Below are 19,771 nucleotides of genomic sequence, written 5' to 3'. Positions count from 1 at the left end.
TGTCATAAAAAACGTCCTTTTATTTGCATTCCAGGTGGATCATTAAAGAATGGAGGTCACACGAGTCACTCACTTCTCCGAGTCAACATCTGAGCAGTCAGTAAAAACTGTCTGCATCTGCATCTAACCGGGAGCCGTCAAACCGACAGAATCCGTGGATTTACCTTCCTTTTGGATTTTGCAAAGAAGCCACATCGATGAATTTCATTATGGACATTCATGAACCCGATCCTGTGTTGTCTGCATAAGAACAGGATATGCTCATCGGACAGCAGTGATATATTTGATCCCGGCCCATTGATTTTGACTGTGACAAACATGTCTCTCCCCAAGCGGAGGAAAATCAGGACTTTTGCGCTGCTGTTTTGCATCATTACATTTACAACATTCCTGTTCAGTTACACTTTCAGGGACCCGTCGGTCTACTTCTTCAAGCACGCTTTTCGCCTGTCGGATAACTTTTTCTCCAAAGGACTTTGTGCCTGCCAGCAGTGCATGACGGAGGTGGAGGACGACCCCTGGTTTGCTGAGCGCTTCAATCAGTCCAACCACCCTCTGATGACCAGGGAGAACAGCGTCCTCTCTGACGAAACCTTTAAATGGTGGCAGGTAAGACTCTGGGGATGTGTTCGGGGGGATTTGAGTTGCTATTCCACAGAAGATTAAAAGAAAGGAAAAAAAAAAACATGCACATTCAGCTTCTGAGAGCAGACGAGGTGCTGAAAAGTCAGATCATGAATAAAGAACAGAGATCACACGCTGCTGTACTGCTCCTAAGAAGTGTTTGTTTTCTCCACATCGATTGTTTTGAATCCAAAGGATCTCAACCACGATCAAGTTGTGAAGGAAACTCCCACGCACAATTTGTTCTCATTTAACAAGGGAGATGGTGGAAATGGAAAGTGTTGTTTACTCTCCCCATCTTTTCCCACATCTATAGACCAACAGAGATATTTTCCATCATGACTTGAAGCAATTGGTGTATAAGCATAGATGTTACCATAACTATTTACTATCGTTCTTCCTGAATTAATGTAACTACGCTGCAAACATGATGCAAATATGCCCCTTCTGCTTATTATGCGATTACAAAGAGTAGGTGTGGATATGTTATAACAGCCTCTGGATTTCACGTGACTAGCGTTTGATTGCAACCAGAGGAGTCGCCCCCTGCTGGCTCTTAGAAAGAATGCAGGTTTAAGGCACTTCCCGCATTGGCTTCCCTCTTCAGGTTGCCGTCTGGTATGAATAGTTTTGATGCGAAATATTCTCAGGCGAGTATTTCAAAGTTTCCCTTATTCATCAAGCACCCGTTGTGTGTGAAGGCCGTTATGCATTTATGCTAGATATGGAGCTATATGTCCAGCGTGGTATTAGCTTATTTTAGCATAAAGACCTGTCCAAAGGGAGCAAAATACACTTATCAGCATTCTAGACTAATGTCCATCTATAAACTCCAATCGTGACACTGCAGTCGGGGGAGGAATTGTTGTTCAGTTGTCTCTTCTTCTTTCATGATGGATTTGGTCACCGGTGTGATTAATAGCTGCTCGGGTGAAAAACATTTGGATTCAAAGTGACTGACGCAAAACACCTGGTATCTACTTTTCTAACACATTTCCTCTTATCTAACTCGCTCCACTGGAGACATCTTAATGGATGTAATGACACCTGCAGTTGGCCAATCATCCACAGGGACCATAACACACTACCAACATAAAAAACCAATCCAGAAGTATTAAATACAATAGCTGTTTAAGTGTTTTATGGAAGCTTCCATGTTCCAATCCACTGATGTAAATTGAATTCACGTCAGCTGTATAATTTATTACGTATAGCCTTAATTTAATTCTCTCTCTCTATATATATACTGTACTTTCTGTACGCCCCATTATTAGAGAACAGCTCTATAAATTAGAAAAGCCTATTCATAAAATTTATGTCACACAATTATCCTACCTTTGTCTGGAAGGCATCCAGTGCCTTAGGCTTTCCCACATTCGCCTCACACCATGTCCAATTAGAGGCAAGAACAGAAAAATTACTGCAAGGTTGCCTCTTGTCACTGCTCATTTCAGGAGATGCTTCTCACCAGCAGCTTGATGAGGCAAGTGTCACATATCAACGGTTGCCCGGCCAGATGGTTCGGGCAGCGTTGCTGCCAGGCAAGGGCATGACCTCCAGGCGGACCCGGGTTCTTTCCTCCGAGGGGATGTCGGGGCTTACGTGCCACACGGCTAAATGTAATTTCCGTAGAGGAGAGTTTCGAATTAGGCAGAAAATGTTATTGGGTAATATTGGTTTTTTTTGAAGATTTATACAAAAGTAGAGTTTAGCCTCACGATTGAAAGTCATATTTCTATAAATGATATCTTATTGCCCATAATTAGTGCGGAAGCAAATGAAAAAAATCTTCCCCAGAATTGTATTGTCAAGGAGAAAACCCCTTCACTGTCGTACTTAACGCATGAGTCACTAAAACTCTGCATTGAAACTCACGAGAGATTGCAGAACATTCTGTATCCGTTCAGCGTCTCCAGCTGCCACAGCACAATATATAACAGTCTACAGTGCACACACACATTCCTGCATTTATTTTCTGTCTCTCCGAGTTGAAAGCCACCAGAAGAAGGCCATGCCAAAAGAGCCCCCGCAGACGGAGCTAAGCCGCCCCTGAGGTTATTTCAGAAATGTGCTCGGTGTCTCGGGCTCCGCTGCCCTTGTTCAATCACTTCAACTTAAAGTGGCCCTGGAGCCGTGGCTCTCTCTGAGGTCTGTCTCTGCTGTGTCACCAGTGGTTGCAGTCAGAGAGGCAGCCGGCCAACTTCTCTGACGTCGTGGAGGAGCTGTTCCAAGTCATCCCTGATGAGGTGCTGTACATGGACGCCAGCCCCAAGCGCTGCAGGACCTGCGCCGTGGTGGGGAACTCCGGGAACCTGAAGGGGGCCCAGTACGGCAGCCTCATCGACCACTGTGATTTCATCATACGGTCAGTTAACACTCTCCCTGAGCGTTCAGACCATCGCTCAGGGAGATTTACAAAAAAACACAGTTGCACCGTTACATGAATACAGAAAAATTGGAGAAATCTCAGTCAAAAATGTCTGTGGTTGGGGTTGACCTCAGCATTTCTAAAATCCTGGATATGGTCCTGCTCTCATGTTCCAGGGAAAAATGTGTGTGTACACAACTACAGCAAGCACAGCAGGTCAAAAGTGAACTTGAAAATAGTTCTGTAAACGGTGATACATGTTTACAATACATGTTGAGCACCTTCAACCTGGAGTTTATAGAAAAATAAGACCCAATTGGTTAAAACCGCACATGCAACTACTGATTATTTTCATTATTGATTGATCTGCTGATGAGATTATTTGATTAATCATTCAGCATATCCAATGTCAGGTGTATAGTGAAAAATGGTAGAACTCAACCTGACATGAAATACTTGTTCTATTGGAACTACAAACCACAACACAACGATATTCAGTTTACTGTCTCAAAATTGTGGAAAAAAAGCAAATATTAACGTTTAAGCAATTTTAGCATTTTTTGGCTTTACTTTCTGAAACAATTAATAGACCTGAATTAGAGAGAGAGGGGGACTGACATGCAACATTGTCCCCGGGACACTGTTATCACAGTGCATGCATCTTAACCACTACGCCACTTGATACTGAGCTTCAAGTGACTGGACTCATTCTTCACTCATAAGCTTTAACTTGAAAGTTTAAGGTGCTTTTATTTTTTTCCGTCTCCTGCAGCACTGATCGGTTCTGAAACAAATACGTGAACAAATCAGCTGCAACGTTTCCATCACATTATATGCATTCAGCAATGTTTATTGATCGGCAGACAAACGCAGAAAAAAATAATCTTTTTCCCTGAATGTTGCTCACTGTGTAGCATCCACGTCTCTGTTCTCCACTCTCATTGATTTCTGCCACTCCACAGCATGCGCTCAGACATTCACACTCGATACAACATTTTGAAAATTATGTTGACAAAGAAATGGATAAAAACAACAGAGTTTGAGTATTCAAATGTCGGTGCCTTAGGGCAGCAGGGAACAAGAGAGGAGTGTGTAGCTCCCTGTAATCTGTTACACCAATTGCAGCTCTGCAGAGAATGAATTGGAAAAGATGGAAAACACGACAAGGAGATTTTCTGAAGGGGTGGTGGTTGTGCTCTCTGCTGCAGATTAAAGCCGTTGGCTTTATGATAAAAAAATTAAGCTAATTTGGACCTCAAAGGGTAAACAAGCATTCTCGCTCAGACTTTTATCCAATACCTCCAAGTCACAGATTTGAGTCTTGGCCGTCTTTTTGCAGGTTTAGTCTGAATAAATACTGATCTGCAGGGGTGGAATATGCAAATTCCTAAAGACGGGATTGGTATTGTTCTTTGAATATTATATAATTTTGGACAATGTTACTGTCTGCTGTCGTAAATAAAAATCACAGCAGCCTCCTAACATTATTTCTGCACAGAATGGATGATGTAAATGCTTGAAGAAGATGGACGATAGAAAATAACACTCATTTTTAAGCTAAATGTATTAAGTCAATGACAGTGATAGGCTATCAGTTCAGAAATGACATGGGAACACAGTCTGGTGAGTGTGTACAGAGACTGAAAACCAATGCCTTTCATACATCCATAATGCAATTCGCCCAGAATCCTCTAAAGCCTCCTTTTTAGACCATTATGAATATTAAATGGCATCGGCCTATCAGCTAAAGCCTCTTGTTTGCTCAGCAGATTGCAGTGGTAAAATAGATTTGAATCATAAAGAGAGCCTTTTCATCCGCCTGACAAAAATAAGCTTGATGGAATTTTCATAATGATGTTTCAATATTGTTTGAAGCACTTATAAAACAAAGTCATCATAAATTAGATTTGAATTATGCTTTAGTTCTTCTCGGACATACTCATTGACAAGCGGGGAAACTTAAAAGTACACATCATAACCATTTACAGTTTGTATTTGATTGCAGATAATAAAAAAAAGTTCATTTTAGACACTGATGCTTTTATCTACTAAATGTGAAAATATGTGCAGCTAACTTTTTATGGAGTTGAAGGCACAGAGGTAGTGGATTCACACTTCATCTCTCCTGTAGTTCGGACACACAGGGGAGATAAGGAAGAACAGTTTGGTCTAAACAACAAACACAACTGGCCACGTAGGCGCTGGTCTCGCATCGTGATCAATTAAGTGTAATGGAAAGTGCAACTTCAAGGCGAGGGGCATAATAAAACTATAATTGTGTGTAAATATGTCATGAATAACACAGCAGAAACACATTTGATTTGATTTAAATGATGCAACTTAATGGAAAAGACAAAAACAACAAAGATGTGAGCGCTAAGTGGCACAGATAATATTTATAATAAAACCGCATTTGGATGATGTTAAAAAGTGTTACTTTCGTTTAGGAAAACTATAATGGAAAATGTTCATTGACGGGCTTATTTTTCACATTGAAAACGAGATCAACTGAGTAATAAGTAACCTTTGACTACGGGAATTAGCATGAAATATAACATCGCCTTGTTAAATAGTAAATGGTAGCCGCCGATCTTCTGATTGGAAGACGACCCGGTCTACCTCTAAGCCACAGCTGCCCCATTAGGCTTCGTTACATAACATTTTTAACCAAACCACCATTTTTTTTCTTAACCTAACCAAGTAGTTTAAATTGATGACGTGTGTTGAAAACTCATTAAATCACTTTTTCGCGAGCAGTAATTTCAGACATCTAATAAAAGCGTGTGCATTGTGGGATTGTTAGCAGAAAGTTGTGTTTGTGCCACGGACACAGCTTTTTCCCGTTCCATTGTGGGAATTTTAAAAGGTAACGAAGGTGTTGCTTAAAGATCACAGTGAAATAATTCCCCACTCTCTCTCGGACACAGTGGCGGAGGGAGGGGTTAAAACGTCAAAACCAGGCGCTAAGTTGACACTGGATACCGTAGTTTGAGTCTGAGGGTGTGGGAGCTGAGACTGTCACTGTAGCCTAACCTTTTTTTCCGAGTGACAGAAGATTCTGTTCAGATTGATGACAAATGGGCTTCATGGTGAAGCGACTGACACGAATATCTTATCAAGAGAGTAACCTGAGCGCGACTTAAATATCCGAAAGCAAATTCCACGCAGTATTCTTGCATGGCTCTTATTTCATCACAGCGTGGCTCTTGTCAACCTGCTGTGATATGTTGCCTCTGTACAAAGCCACATTACTGCACTTATCTCCTCGCCAGCCCCCCCACCCCTCCCGCTGTGACAGCAGCATGCCATTGTCTACCAATTCAATTACGGGATGGCAGGAGACAAGAGTTATTCTTTGCCATTAGCAGAATAGTTTCCTGCAGGAACATGGTTGGAAATATGCCGTATTCGTTTTTATTTATTCCAGCCTGAGCATCACATTTGGAGTCATAGTCTTGAGCGAAAAGGTCACTCTAGCTTCGCCGAAACAAGCAGTGGAACACTACGGTGAATGCATATTTCACAAAACAAAAGGCCAGCTCTCCAGAATACATCTTTATAAAAAAAAAAACGCTGGTCCCTCCAAAATCCAGAAAAATCTTGCATAATCACTCACATCTCTTTTGAACACATGATCACACTCTCTCAGTGCCTGTTGTTTGCTCCGTGGCACAACAGCATATTTTATTTGAAAAAGGAGGAGGCTGTCTCGGATATGTGATTGTCTCATCATTCATATTTACTCTGTTGAATTGAGGATCAGCCAAGCTTATATTCTATGCTATGATGTAAGCCCTTGCAAAAGACTTCATTAAGATGGATCTTAAAGCCAGCAGGTGTAATCGGTAGGCACATCATATTTGTGACTCAAAAATCCCTGTTTGAAATTGGCTCTGAAGCCGAGATTTTCACACAACTAATACGCACGCTTTCTAGCTTTACCTGTCTTTTTAATTTGCCTCGTAACTGGTAATGGTGTTCCGTTTCTCTGTGAGTGTGTTATTACCACACCTCCTGAGGGCCCACGGATGACCAGAACACTCCTCACAACAAGTGCCTCTTACCCATCAACAACCTCTGACTGAGGACACAAAAGCTGCACTTTGTGATCATCAGCGCCCAAAAGCTTAAGCAGAGCTTGCGTATTGAAAGCTTGTTTTTGCATTATTCCTGCTTGTTGTTTTAGTATAGTGCTTTCAACGATCCATCATCACTAAAATGTCCAATTAAGACTTCATTTTTTCTGTGTGTTCAATCCACTCTGCAATCAATGCCGTCCTTTGTTCAGCGAACCTATTTGTTATTGTGACACAAATAGCAAATGGAGTTCAGGGGCTTGATTGCCACTTGGGCTACCTAAGCTATGAATGAGTGTCAGGGCGCTGCAAGGGACTTAAGAGCATCAATCAAATGCCTATTTTGTGACATGAATTCGGATGCCTGCCATTTTTATTTGTAGGTTGTTTGTGCAGTCTATTGTCTAGAATGTAACTTGGCTCTTTGTCTGAATGCCCTAGTACAGATCATTTTTATTTCTTCTTATTGTTGATGGGGGGACAGAGTGAAATGTTGTGTGCATAAAAGATTTTTTTTTCAAACCACACAGAGTGAAACAAGAATAAAACCTTGACGTTATTGGCAGTGAATGATTCCTCCTGCAGCAAATTTCATTATTTCAACTGTTTGGAATGTGACGAGCTGGATTCCGAGGGTTAACGGGGGTCCCGGCATATTTACAAACGCCATGAGTTTTGATTTGTAGTTCACTAGACACATGTATTGTAGAGAGCGACAGTCGCTGCAAGCAGAAGGTTTGCAGAAATGGCTTTTGTTAGACGTGTAATACTGAAGAGGACGAGATAGCTGAGCTTTTCTCCAACCTGCTTCATGTTGTCTTTACTGTGCACAATCTGCAAAAGCGTTTGAAAGTTGTTGAAAGGCATGCTAGCATCAATAACTCTGGCTGCTTTGATAAGCCTGATTCCTTGCAAACGCAACATTTCAGAAGTCAACTATTTGCTCAAGAAAAATGTACTCAAACTGGGCCGAATAGCTTTTGTTCAGCTTTGGCATTCATTCCTCCTTTCAGGTCTACCGAAGAAAACAATAAACCATCTACAATTCATTTCAAATTCTGCTGCCCGAGTAACTAAGACCAAAAGGAGAGTACATATTACATTTTAACATTTACATATGTCAAATCTTTACGCCGGTTACCTGTTAGTTTTCGTATTGATTTTAAAGTCCTTGTACTAGTTCATTAGGCACTACATGGCCTTGCACCAGACTACCTCTCAGAGATGCTTTCAGTTTATGAACCAGTGAGGCTCCTCACATCCTCTGGTGTGAGGGGCCTGAGAGGAGCTGAAAATATGTTTTAAATAATATTTTTAAACAGAAACTCCATTCATTCAGTCTTACTTTTATGTAGTGTTTTATAATTTAATGTTTTTTTTATTATTGTTGTTTATTATGTCTGATTTTATACGGTGTCTTTTTTATGCTGTGGTTTTAGTATGAATACATTCAATTTATTTCTTTATTTCTTTACTTTTTCACTGTTTTACCATGATCCATTTATTCAGTCTTGTATTATATTTATTTATTTATTTATTTTTATTAATTTGGTGTGCATTAGTCTCCTCCTCTTCTCTAGACTTCTCGTCTTCATATCGTCACTCATCTGTAAAGCACCTTGAACTGCGTTTGATTAGTTTGAAAGGAGCTATTTCAATTAAACTTGTTTGATTGATTGTTTTTTTTTAAATACCAAAGTTTAGCCAATTTACAATAATAATGTTTTCATTCATACTTTTAAGTCAAACCAAAGAGGAGAGCACAAACTGTGTGCGTGCACAATTACCCACCTGCTCGTTAAGTAAATGCTTAACGAGTGTGATGCAGAAGATAACGAGCCTGAGCACTCGCTACATGCCCCCTCATTGTGCCCGATGAGGGCTCCTTTAAGCCGTGGTGAGGGTTTGGCATGTGCGTTTTAATTAAGACACTTCTGCATTGGCTTCACTTTTCAGAACTGAAGGTTGCTGCCTGGGTTTGCTCTCCCAACTCTTCACTATTAGATCAATAATTGATATTTACCTACAGGACTACGGAGCTAGGCTGCTGGTATTTCAACAGTCTGCACATACAAACCCGGATGGATAATGTCAGCGGTTCGTTTCAGGACAACTGCAAGCCATCTAAAGCTTCATGGCAGAGTACCACGCTGTTCTCAAAACAACCTTGAGTGCCACATTGCAAGTTCAGTATTCGCCTTCTTATAATTACAAAGCCCGGAGCTTTAAAACCCCACCTGAGACTCTGTGCCTTCATCTCGTTTGGTGATGTTGCCTCATTCTGGCCCCACTGCCTCACCTACCTAATACAAAATGTACAGAGTGTTCATTCCTCATCATGATTATTAGTCAGCTGGAACTGCAAAGGCTTTTTGAAAATGTACACACACTCGGGCTTACACAGGAGAGCAGCGAACTAGTGAGACTGTGAAAGAAATGAGACAGTGCTGAAATGCCGCTGACCTTTAAAGTGTTAGATGGCTATTACACGCTGCGTGAGCCGGCTGCACCTTGAAGCATGGGTACAGCTTTAACCATTTTGAGGACAAATGAATAATAATTAGACAATGTCCAACTGCCTGCTGGCAGACAAACAGCCTTGACATTAAATATGCCATTAATCAAGTATCAGCATCACAGTCTAACTTTTTTCACTTTTCAAGAAGAAGACAAAAAAGATGAGACTTTCCCAGAGAGTTTGCCATTTTGCTTCTTTGCATCAAAATATGTTTCCATCGGTGGCGGACTTGTTGGACCGCGCAAACACAGCCTCCCTTTTTCATTCCTTTAACCACCTTCTTTTAAAGGTCGGGCGTTGCGATGTTTTCACATATACAAAAAAACCTGCTGATATCCGAGTCCTTCACTATGCTTTAAAGTAGGTGTGTTTCTCCTTTCAAACAGAAATGTGGGCTTTATTTTTGGGCATTCATCTTTACTTCAGTGTTGCAAACTATTGGTTATTGGATTTTGTACAACGCACAGAGCTGGTCGTAAACAGGAAAGAGGCCTTGTGTTGCAAAGTGCCATAAAAAAGACGCATATTCCGAATGCGCTGTATACATGTCCAGAGAATGCTCCTAAAACCAGAATAATATCGGCATGTCGCACATTAATTGGAAAATGCTCCATTCGGAATAATACTTTAAAATATCCAAACTGAATATGATCTTTACATGAGCCATATCAAATTCAGAATATTATCATATTCAGAATAATAGTGGAATATGAGCGTGTAAACAAAGTCATTGTTAGTGGAAGAGGTGTTTCTCTTCTAAACGTTTGTGTGTGGTCGTGAACAGTAAGGTCAGTTAGTCATCCGTTAGTGCTCACAGCAGCAGCATGCATTTAAAACTACTTATCACGACATTGGAGTTTAATTAGATTTTAATTGTTCTTGTAACATTCACCAGAGCATTAGAAATGCTTTGGAGATAATGGTTGATCATTTTTCACATTTTTGAGACTTCCCCAAACACAAACTTTTGTTGTTTTTTCGGGGGAAACCCAGGTCTTTACTTAAGGGCTCCCCTGTAATTTTGAACTCCGTTTTATGTTATCTGTAAATAACGAAGCACGGCGAGGCCTGATGCCAGCGCAATCAACCAAGAATCGCTTAGACATCCCAGCAGCAGCCCATAATTAGGCCCACGGCAGCCTGTTACACAAGTGATACATTGATGTGGAATCTGATAAACAAATAAAATACCTGCCTCTGTGATGTTTCATTCGTGCATTTTCTTCAGTTACCTGAAGTGGAGTCATTGATGTTTTTTTGGTGGAGTCCATCATGCAGAGTCCTGCTCACTCACTGATGTTCAGACAAAGCAGTGCACCTGTTTGCAGTGAAAAGCTTCAACAAAAAATCTCATTCATCAATCAATCAATGCTGTTCAACTTTGCTCATTTCAGCCCGTTGATTGATGCAGAAAGTTCTGGCACTTTATACGTGTGGCCTCCCTGCAGCCGTGCTACAAATTCACTTGTCAAGATATCTGCCATCGGTAAAAAGACCTCCACTCTGAATTTCACTGAGCCATCTGCTCTGGTTTCATGGTTTCCCTGGGAAGGTGCTGCAGACCCTTTATGATTTGTTTTTCACACCTATTATCACAGATAAGAGAGCCACATCAAAATCTTTACGTGAGCTTGTATTTGACATGCACAACATATCGATCCTAATAATCCCACTAAATGTCCAAATCATTCCTCATCTCACATTCCTGGCTATTTGCAAAAAAGCCTGTGTTTCCAGCGCATGAGCAAACCATCTTGTTGTTGAGATGGGCTTTTCAAACGCTCAATACATCTGCCCCAGTTTGTTTCAAGTCCATCTGGTACACATTTGCAGCGCCAGGGACGAGTTACAGCAGAAGTTGAATATTGATTAGGCCAATCTGAAATATTCGCCGCCTTAGAACAGTTGACACCGCACGCCCCCGCAAGATTAAGTGAAGGAGCAGCCCACTGAATCCACTTAACAACCAGAGTTTACTTCTTGAGTGCCCTTACAGACTTGCATTTTTATAGCGTTGACCCCTGCAGTGAGTAATTGCAAGAGCCATGCAGTTTGGTACAGATCCCCTGGGGAGCTTTTGAGGAACACGAAAAAATGGGTAAAATATTCAAAGGCTGTGAATGACAATTTTGAGCTGTTCAACGTTAGAAAAGTGCCCTACATTTTTTAAGTTGCTGTGTAAGATGTCAAATGGGACATAGTTTGGTCATAAGTCACAGTCGAAGAAGATAATAAGGTATATTGTTGTTTTGCTGAGAAGATTGCGTAAAGCTCAAGACCAAAGGTAACAAAGACAAGTAACAAAGTAACGTGGTGTTAAAGTAGGTTATCTCTGAATGTGCTGAGGATGCAGTCTGTGTTTTTTAATGGTAGTTTTTCTTCCCCATAATGCTCACAGTAGCCTGCTGGGGCATCAGGAAGTTCAGGAAGACTCCCAAACAGCCGATCCTTTCCAGGCAGAACCAGCCATTAGTCTCAGAGTTTATATTTGATCATTTCTGATGTCAGTAGTTACTGTATGGGGCTCCGATAACTTGAGAACCGTTCATGCGATTTACTTCAGACTTAGCATACACTTGCTGGAGACTTAAAAGATATGCAGTGAGGAAGTTGGTGCAATTTGGACACGCGACACGTCCAATATTAAGATATTTCTAGTAAACGAGCGGTGGCGCTCTGGGCAACAGCGGGGGCTGAGTGGAGGATGTGTGTGGTCTCACACTCGATGGGCAGCTATCATTGGAGAAACATTGATCATATAGTTAAGACAATGAAGGAACATTAGAGGAAGAGGAATATTGTGCATTAGAAGAAGTCGTCATGTGTAGTATTTTACCGGACTTTTGTTTGTCTTGAAAATGTCCTGAAAGAGATTGCTATGTGTTACATGCCTTGTTTTATAGGTTGTGTTTTGTGATGTGTAGGCACCAGAAAAAGTAGCTGCTACCTTCGAGGCAGCTAGCGGGGATCCAAATAAAGAATGTGCTGCAGAAGTGATGAATTCTGCACATTATGCTCTTTGATATGTGGCATGGTGTTCCTCTGCGCTCGCTGCTGTCCTTTTTCATCCGCCCTGGACGACAGGGATCCATTTGGTGTGCAATTCTTGAATTCCCAGAAGCTATAGTTACCATTTAGAGAGAAATCCACCATCGTAGTCCTGTCAAAAACTGTTCTTTTCTATTGAGATATTGCACCATAAACCCTCTTGCCAATACTTCTCTTCATCCATACGTTGCAGTTTTAGTCTAAAGCAACACGCAGCAGTGGCAAAACCTGGTTCTTCTTTCCTGAACAGTTTACGGAGAAATTGTTATTAACTGTAAACTCATATCTCATAGTCATGGACTATTTATTGCCTTTATACGCGCACTGTGAATATAGAAGTCAAGTATCGAAAGCTTTATAAAGACACAAAGGTTGAATATCCTGTACAATTGGTTTGGCTGCAAAATATTTACTCAGATGAAGATTTTCTTTTAAGACGTTTAGAACATATTTTGCCTCCTGTGTAAAATCCTCAGATATATTAATAGTGCTTAGTGTTGACAATGCAAATAGTGAACGATGATAGTCACGTCAGCTCTGATCGTGGGCGTGCCAAGTTACAAAATTTCGGAGGTGCACGACGCGCAGGCCGTGAAACGTCATTACGTTTGTGATGTGTTTACATATTTATATTTATATGTATTACTTATTTTAAGCATAACCATTATGTTTTATCCTAAAAACTAATGTTTGTTTTGTTGCAGCAAGTCATTTTACACGTTATGTGACAAACACGTAATGCACCGTTTGGATGTCGTGGTCATTTCACATATTTCTGTGTGATCACCTTGATATATCAGTGTAGTGTTTAAAAAAAAGAAAGAAAATGCAGGTTCAATAAGCACTTGGTAAAATATAACTATATGGAGTCTTTTCTTATCCAAACCCAGTCCAAGGAGAGAGGGTGTCGCAAATTAACGACACATTTAAAAACTATTTTTTTGACTTGATTGATGAAATACAACCATATCTTCCTTCTTATTATTTGATGTAACTCAATGGTTTATCTCATGGCGCAAGAGCTGCAAAAAGTTGTTTATCATTAGCATGAAGCACAACAGTCAACCCTAGAGTTCTTCCCCCATTTCCCCCAAAACCAGATCCATTTAAATCTCATTTCACTTTGATTTTATTTGCCCGAGTCTGTCTTTTAGTTTCAGTTTTCTGTCCAAATGCGCAAGGTCATCTTAACCCAAGAGGCGACATCTTATACATCATTATATATCTCACACGTTGCAACATGAAATAGCACCAAAAAAAATCTCATCAGCTGTGAGACAGCCCAGACACAAAGTGCTTCTTGCAGGAGGTTGTTTGTGAGTCTCGACAGGCTGAAAATGTCAAGTTGTTATATATCTGTCATCTCAATCAGTAATGAGGAGTGTGGTATTGCTCAGACTGGAGCGCCCCAAACAGATGATGCTAGTCACATGGGGGGGGGGGGTCCGCTTCATGGTTTCTCTTCTCTGTGTCACTTCCTTCCGCTGACCGACACCAACTGCCACTGTCAAGCCACTGTATATTGCAGCCAATTACTGCTCCCGAGTGTGTATTGTTGGACATAATAATAGGGACGCCTTGCCTATAGCTTGCCAAGCGGTAATTGTTGAGCTCTAAATGGACACTGGATTGTTCTGAATTGCTGTTTGTATTTCCAAAAACATGTTGAAGGAGGACACATTGGGCTTTTTGTCTTTGTACGTTTTTGTATTTATATTTTTATCTCCAAATTGTAATCATGGCTGGTTTCCCGTGGTCTCGGTGCCATGTGGATTAGTACAACAAAAGGCCAGATGTTTCCCATCTTTGTAACATGTGGGTGAAATAAACCTCAGTTTGAACTTCCCTGGAAAGGATAAAGATAGATAGAGAAGATTTTTTCTTTTTAAAAAGCTTGGAAACATAACAATCTCTGTTTCTTTTGTCCCCGCAGAATGAACCAGGGGCCCACCTCTGGTTTTGAAGAGGATGTGGGCACCAGAACAACACACCATGTCATGTATCCAGAAAGTGCCATAGACCTGGACAACACCACCAGTCTGGTGCTGATCCCCTTCAAGACTCTGGATCTGCAGTGGATCATTAGTGCTCTGACCACGGGCACCATTAAACAGTAAGAGTACTTATCGGTTGTTAAAGCGGCACTAATCAATATTTTTATATGAAGAATGGATGAAATGACTGTGTAATGTGAAAGGGGATGAATCCGCAAAGAATTATCACTCGAGTCTGCAGTTCCCCTAAGCCCTACGGAGCTTTTTAGCGTTTTTTTGCTCATTATTTTGGTTTAATGGCCCGCAATTCATTAACCTCATTTCAAGCCACAACAGACAGCTGTTTTCAGCAAAAAAATATCTATCTATCCACCGTACGCTATAGCTTCCCAGTACCAAACTAAAGAAGTGAGCAACTAGCTGGTGAAACAGTCTTAAAAGAAAAATGAATATTGGACTTTGCTCTGTGTCTGCTGAATGTGTAAAAAGCAACTTAGATCATATTGCATCAACCTAATGAGGTGATTATGTGTCAATGTTGTTACAGCTCAGTAAAAAATGCTAAAAAATTACATTTTATGAAAAAGGCAAATATTTTACCATAGACATTTAAGGAAATAACACAGGCAAGAAGTAAAATATGAAAAGAAAAGACAACAACATTATTAAAGGAATGGTTTGATGCCTGAAGTCCAAAATTCATAGCAATGTATTAAGACATCTATTATTCCACGGTGTTAATTTTTCTTTTTTACTTACCCGACACAGATCTCAAACAAGATGCTCTTTCATTTTTATTTAATTACTTCCAAATAAATAAAATTAAAATATACATGCTTCATTTACCGCATCATTTCTCAATTAAATCAGAGTTCAATAACTGTCCTAGAAATGTAAGAGGCTTGAACGCATTACGATGCATCATGTGTTGCGCTCCCTAATCCATTTACTCTCTCCAAATACCGGATTGTCACAACAACACTCCCTCAGTATTCCTATTTGTCAGATTGCCACAACATGGATAATCACTCAAAGTTAATCTTCCAGTAAATTTCACCTTCAGCTGCTTCATTCTCAATGACCCATAATCATTAGTTTCATTACTGGACAGCCCCAAAAAAAAAAGGAAAGAAAAGAAATGAAGCTGCTGCCAAGAACTCGAACAAGCCAACGTGTTGGAAAGTAGAAGGACGAGTAGATCCAAACAAATGTTTCTGTTGTCTTCCAACTCTGCCAAAGCAAATCATTCTGCATCATTACATTTCTCTTCGCTGGCAGTAATGTCAGCATTAGCCCAGCCGATCTTAACTGAGTGTTGGAAATCATTCTGTTACATTTTCTATTCTTGTTAAATAGAACGAGGCTCACAGGACCGACCGAAATCCTGAAATTTAAGCACTTCTCTGAGCAAAAATGCCAAGCCTGTGTGTGTTGAACGGTGCACATTTGAACATTATGGTGTATAATGTTGTGTGTAGTACAATGCCACAGACACAAGCTAGGCCATTTTCATATTCACTCACCACAAAATGTAGAGGAATTGGCTGGACTGCTATATTGTACATATTTCCAAACGGCATTAAAACCTCTGCATAATCTTTGAATTTTAATGAGCCACAGTGCTGCGATGGCAATAGCCTTGATAAAAAAAAAAAAACATACTTTAATTGGAAACATTTGTCTGGATTGTATCTCACAGTGTAATTATTACTTTTCACTTCAGTCATTAGTATGCCATCCCTTTGCATTTCCTACAAAGGCGGCACAGGCGCGGTGTAGAATTTACCTTGACTTTGTTTGATTGTTTTTACAGCTTCTTCCTTCAGTTTTGCCGATGAAAATGTTCATATGCAAACCGAATGTGGACACAAAGAGCCTCCCCCATTTTCATGTTGTAATTCTGCAGCGTCTTCAACACCCTGGAACGACAAACAAGCGATGAACGATGCAAAATTGCAAAAGTTTGACAGCGAGCATACGCATGTGTTACTGTGATGACGCCGGGCATTTGCTTTTAGACATTAAATCAAACCCACGGACGCTCATACTGTGATTGTGGATTTGATAACAGTGATTGCAGACAAATAAGCAGAGTAGTGTTTAGCAAAAACAACATTTGAGGGATTTTCAAGGCAACACAAAGCCCATAATTTAAGTTCCTGTTTTGTTCTTGTGTTACAGCACATATACAGCTGTTGTGTCCAGGATAAAGGCAAACAAAGATAAGGTGAGTCATACAGAGGGTTTTAACACTTACACTGACTGTGATTTTTGAAAATCTCATTCCTAATTACTGTGTACTGACGCCAGTCTTGTGGGTATTTCCAGGTGTGGAAGGTAGCTAAGTACATTTACTCAAGTATTGTACATGACAATTTAGAGGTACTTGTTCTTTTTACTACTACTAGTTACTCTTCAGATTAAGATTTTACATGAAAAACATGGGATGAACTTTTAGAATATGACGCCGTGCAACTCACCGACAGCATGCAGATTACAAAGTGAAGTAATATTATCCAATAAATCAATGTATTATTAATAGTGTACTCTGAAATGAATACTTTTACTTTGCTACTTGAGTACATTTTGCAGGTAACACTTTCATCCTTTAACTAGAGTAACATTTGTGAAGGACTTCTACTTGTAATGGACTTTTTAGATTGTGATATTTGTACTGTTACTTGAGAGAAGGATCTGTGTACTTTCACCACCGTGTTTTTCTCTTCGCCGAGTGGTATGCACAGTATACCGCACAGCGGCCAGTGACACATTGCTTTAATGTGCCATGAGGGGGGTCAAATAAGATCGACATACCATTAGTCAAAGTGACTTTTCACAAAGAATCAGCTTGTAAAAAACAAGAGTGGTACACCATTGGTATATGCTGGTGAAAAGTGGTATCTGCCAGTGAGCAGGAGTGTCATAGTGTTTTTAAGTGCCATTAGAACAGCCGCAGAGCAGTGACATACCACTTACAATTGGTGTTTGCCACTAAAACAAGATACAATACAGAGTTATAATCTTTTTCTCCCCTTTCACTAAATTACAAATGAGTAAAGAAATCCGTCCGACTTTCTTGCAGGTGTTGATTTACAGTCCAACGTTTTTGAAATACGTCTACGAGTCTTGGCTTGAAGGTCATGGACGATATCCTTCCACTGGCTTCCTCAGCTTAATGCTGGCTATCCACATATGTGATGAAGTAAGTTGAGCCACTGTACTACGAACACAACCGTGACAAACAAGAGCCGCTTGAATTTCCTCAGTAGAGTGAGATGACTTTCTACATCGCTCTTCCAGAACACTGCAATGTGTTTGGAAAAAAATAAGGAATCTGAACTGATATGAAAAATCAAACAAAATCCCGCGCGGTTGATGTTTTTCTGACATGGTGCTTTTGTTCCTCGTCTGCTCCAGGTCAGTGTGTTTGGATTCGGTGCAGACCAGTACGGAAACTGGCACCACTACTGGGAGGAGAACCATTTGGCTGGAGCTTTCCGGCACACGGGAGTCCATGATGGAGATCACGAATATAATGTCACCCTGCAGCTGGCAGACAAGCACAAGATCCAAATGTTTAGAGGCAGATGATACCGAGCCCATGTGTGCAGAGGGATGACCACCAAACAAACCTCAGCAGCCGTTCAAATGTTTATTTTTCATTCGCCTCACGCTGGAACAAGAGTGCTTTTGTCATGATTGAGAAAGACGTTGACACATGAACTCTTCTGGTCCGCCCCGTTTCCTTTACGTCCCCCGATTGAAATGCTATTGACAGATTGATTGATAGAGCTTCACTCTCTGCTCCGTGTGCCCAGATGAAGACAATGAGCAGGCCATGAACAAGACAAAAGCGCCGCCGTTTGTTTACGTTACCCCCGAATGAAACGTGTCATGTGTCATGCTGTACATGAACAGCTTTTGTACTATTGTATGTGCATACTCTTTGAGTTATTGGCTATTTACTAGCATTGTGGTCCCCTTAAGCTTTGTATGTTTATGGTCACTGACAATAGATAGGATCTGCTGACAGCAAGACAAAGTGCCATGGAAACTCTGTCGCTGTATAGACAAAGCAAAGAAGTATTTTGGAAGCCGTTTACATCCATGTTTACAGATAACAAAAACGTAAAGGCATTTTAATTATCCTCTTGACTATACTGTAAATATCACTTCATGTTAACTTTCCACCATAATGGCAGATATAACAATCAGCTCTTTTGTTGTCAGGCTGAATGAATCTGACTAAATTCTCCTAAACTACCTGCACTACAGAACCGCCACCTCCACTTTGAAATTTGAAAAAACATATGAAAAGTTATTCAAATTGTCATATTTCATTTATTCAGGGGTTTGTTCTATTATATTTCTGTGCATTTTATTTCTCAACATTATGGTCAGAAATTTTTCTTTACTTTTTTTTGTTCACCTACAATATACTGAGTCTAAAAATACTGAAATCAGACCATCTAAAACACACCTTGCATACATTTAAGTGTGTCAGTATTATTAACTTGTTTATTCAATAATCCAAAATTCAATAGAAAAATCAAATTGTTTTTTTTGTCGATGCTAACTTTCGTGGTTGGGCTTCAAAAAAAGTGTCATTACTGCAGCACTCTACTGGGACACAGCCTGCTAGATCTTTTTTTGTGACCTACTAAATAGTATAGGTATTGGAACTTGGTCTTGTATTAAATTGTTGAATTTAAAATCCCTCCACAAATGTCCCAGAAAAAGCGTTGAGGTCATGCTCTAAACAACCTCAGTACTGCCCTAATTACCAATGAGCCTCCAGTATTACTACAGCAGAACATACGAACTGCAGCCGCAGCGATCAGCACTGTGTGGAAGCAGTGTCAAAGGTCGCATTCAAGAAATGTAGGATCACAGATTACTTATGTTGACATCATTTTAACAACATGGCTCGTTACATAGTAAAACATTGTTTTGGGGCTGATTGTTGGAATGTCCACTAGCCCTAAAGGGCTCTATTACTGGAGACCTGCAGCAAGAGATGGCTTAATCAGTGTTGTATAGGTGTCACACAAACACCAGGTTCTTTGTTGAACAACAAGTTATTGTCGAAGCTTTAAACGTTCATCATTTATCACGAAAACTAGACATGTGATACAGCCTATAC

The 19,771-nt window shown here is 40.3% G+C and overlaps 1 protein-coding gene across 1 annotated transcript; it reads left to right on the top strand.

The window, feature by feature from the left end:
• Positions 1–318: 318 nt before the first annotated feature.
• Positions 319–19,280, top strand: LOC306708285 (CMP-N-acetylneuraminate-beta-galactosamide-alpha-2,3-sialyltransferase 1-like; the record flags this gene model as incomplete). Its single annotated transcript, XM_079176087.1, has 6 exons — positions 319–609; positions 2,796–2,989; positions 14,568–14,747; positions 16,810–16,855; positions 17,711–17,830; positions 18,046–19,280. 6 exons carry the CDS (start codon positions 319–321, stop codon positions 18,217–18,219), a joined length of 1,005 nt encoding a protein of 334 aa, XP_079032213.1. The 3' UTR covers positions 18,220–19,280.
• Positions 19,281–19,771: the final 491 nt, after the last annotated feature.

This window comes from Pholis gunnellus (assembly GCF_910591455.1).
Source record: "Pholis gunnellus genome assembly, chromosome: 16".
NCBI classification, from domain to species: domain Eukaryota; kingdom Metazoa; phylum Chordata; class Actinopteri; order Perciformes; family Pholidae; genus Pholis; species Pholis gunnellus.
The sequence above is the reverse complement of the archived record's forward strand: the minus strand, read 5'-3'. Positions and strand labels throughout refer to the sequence as shown.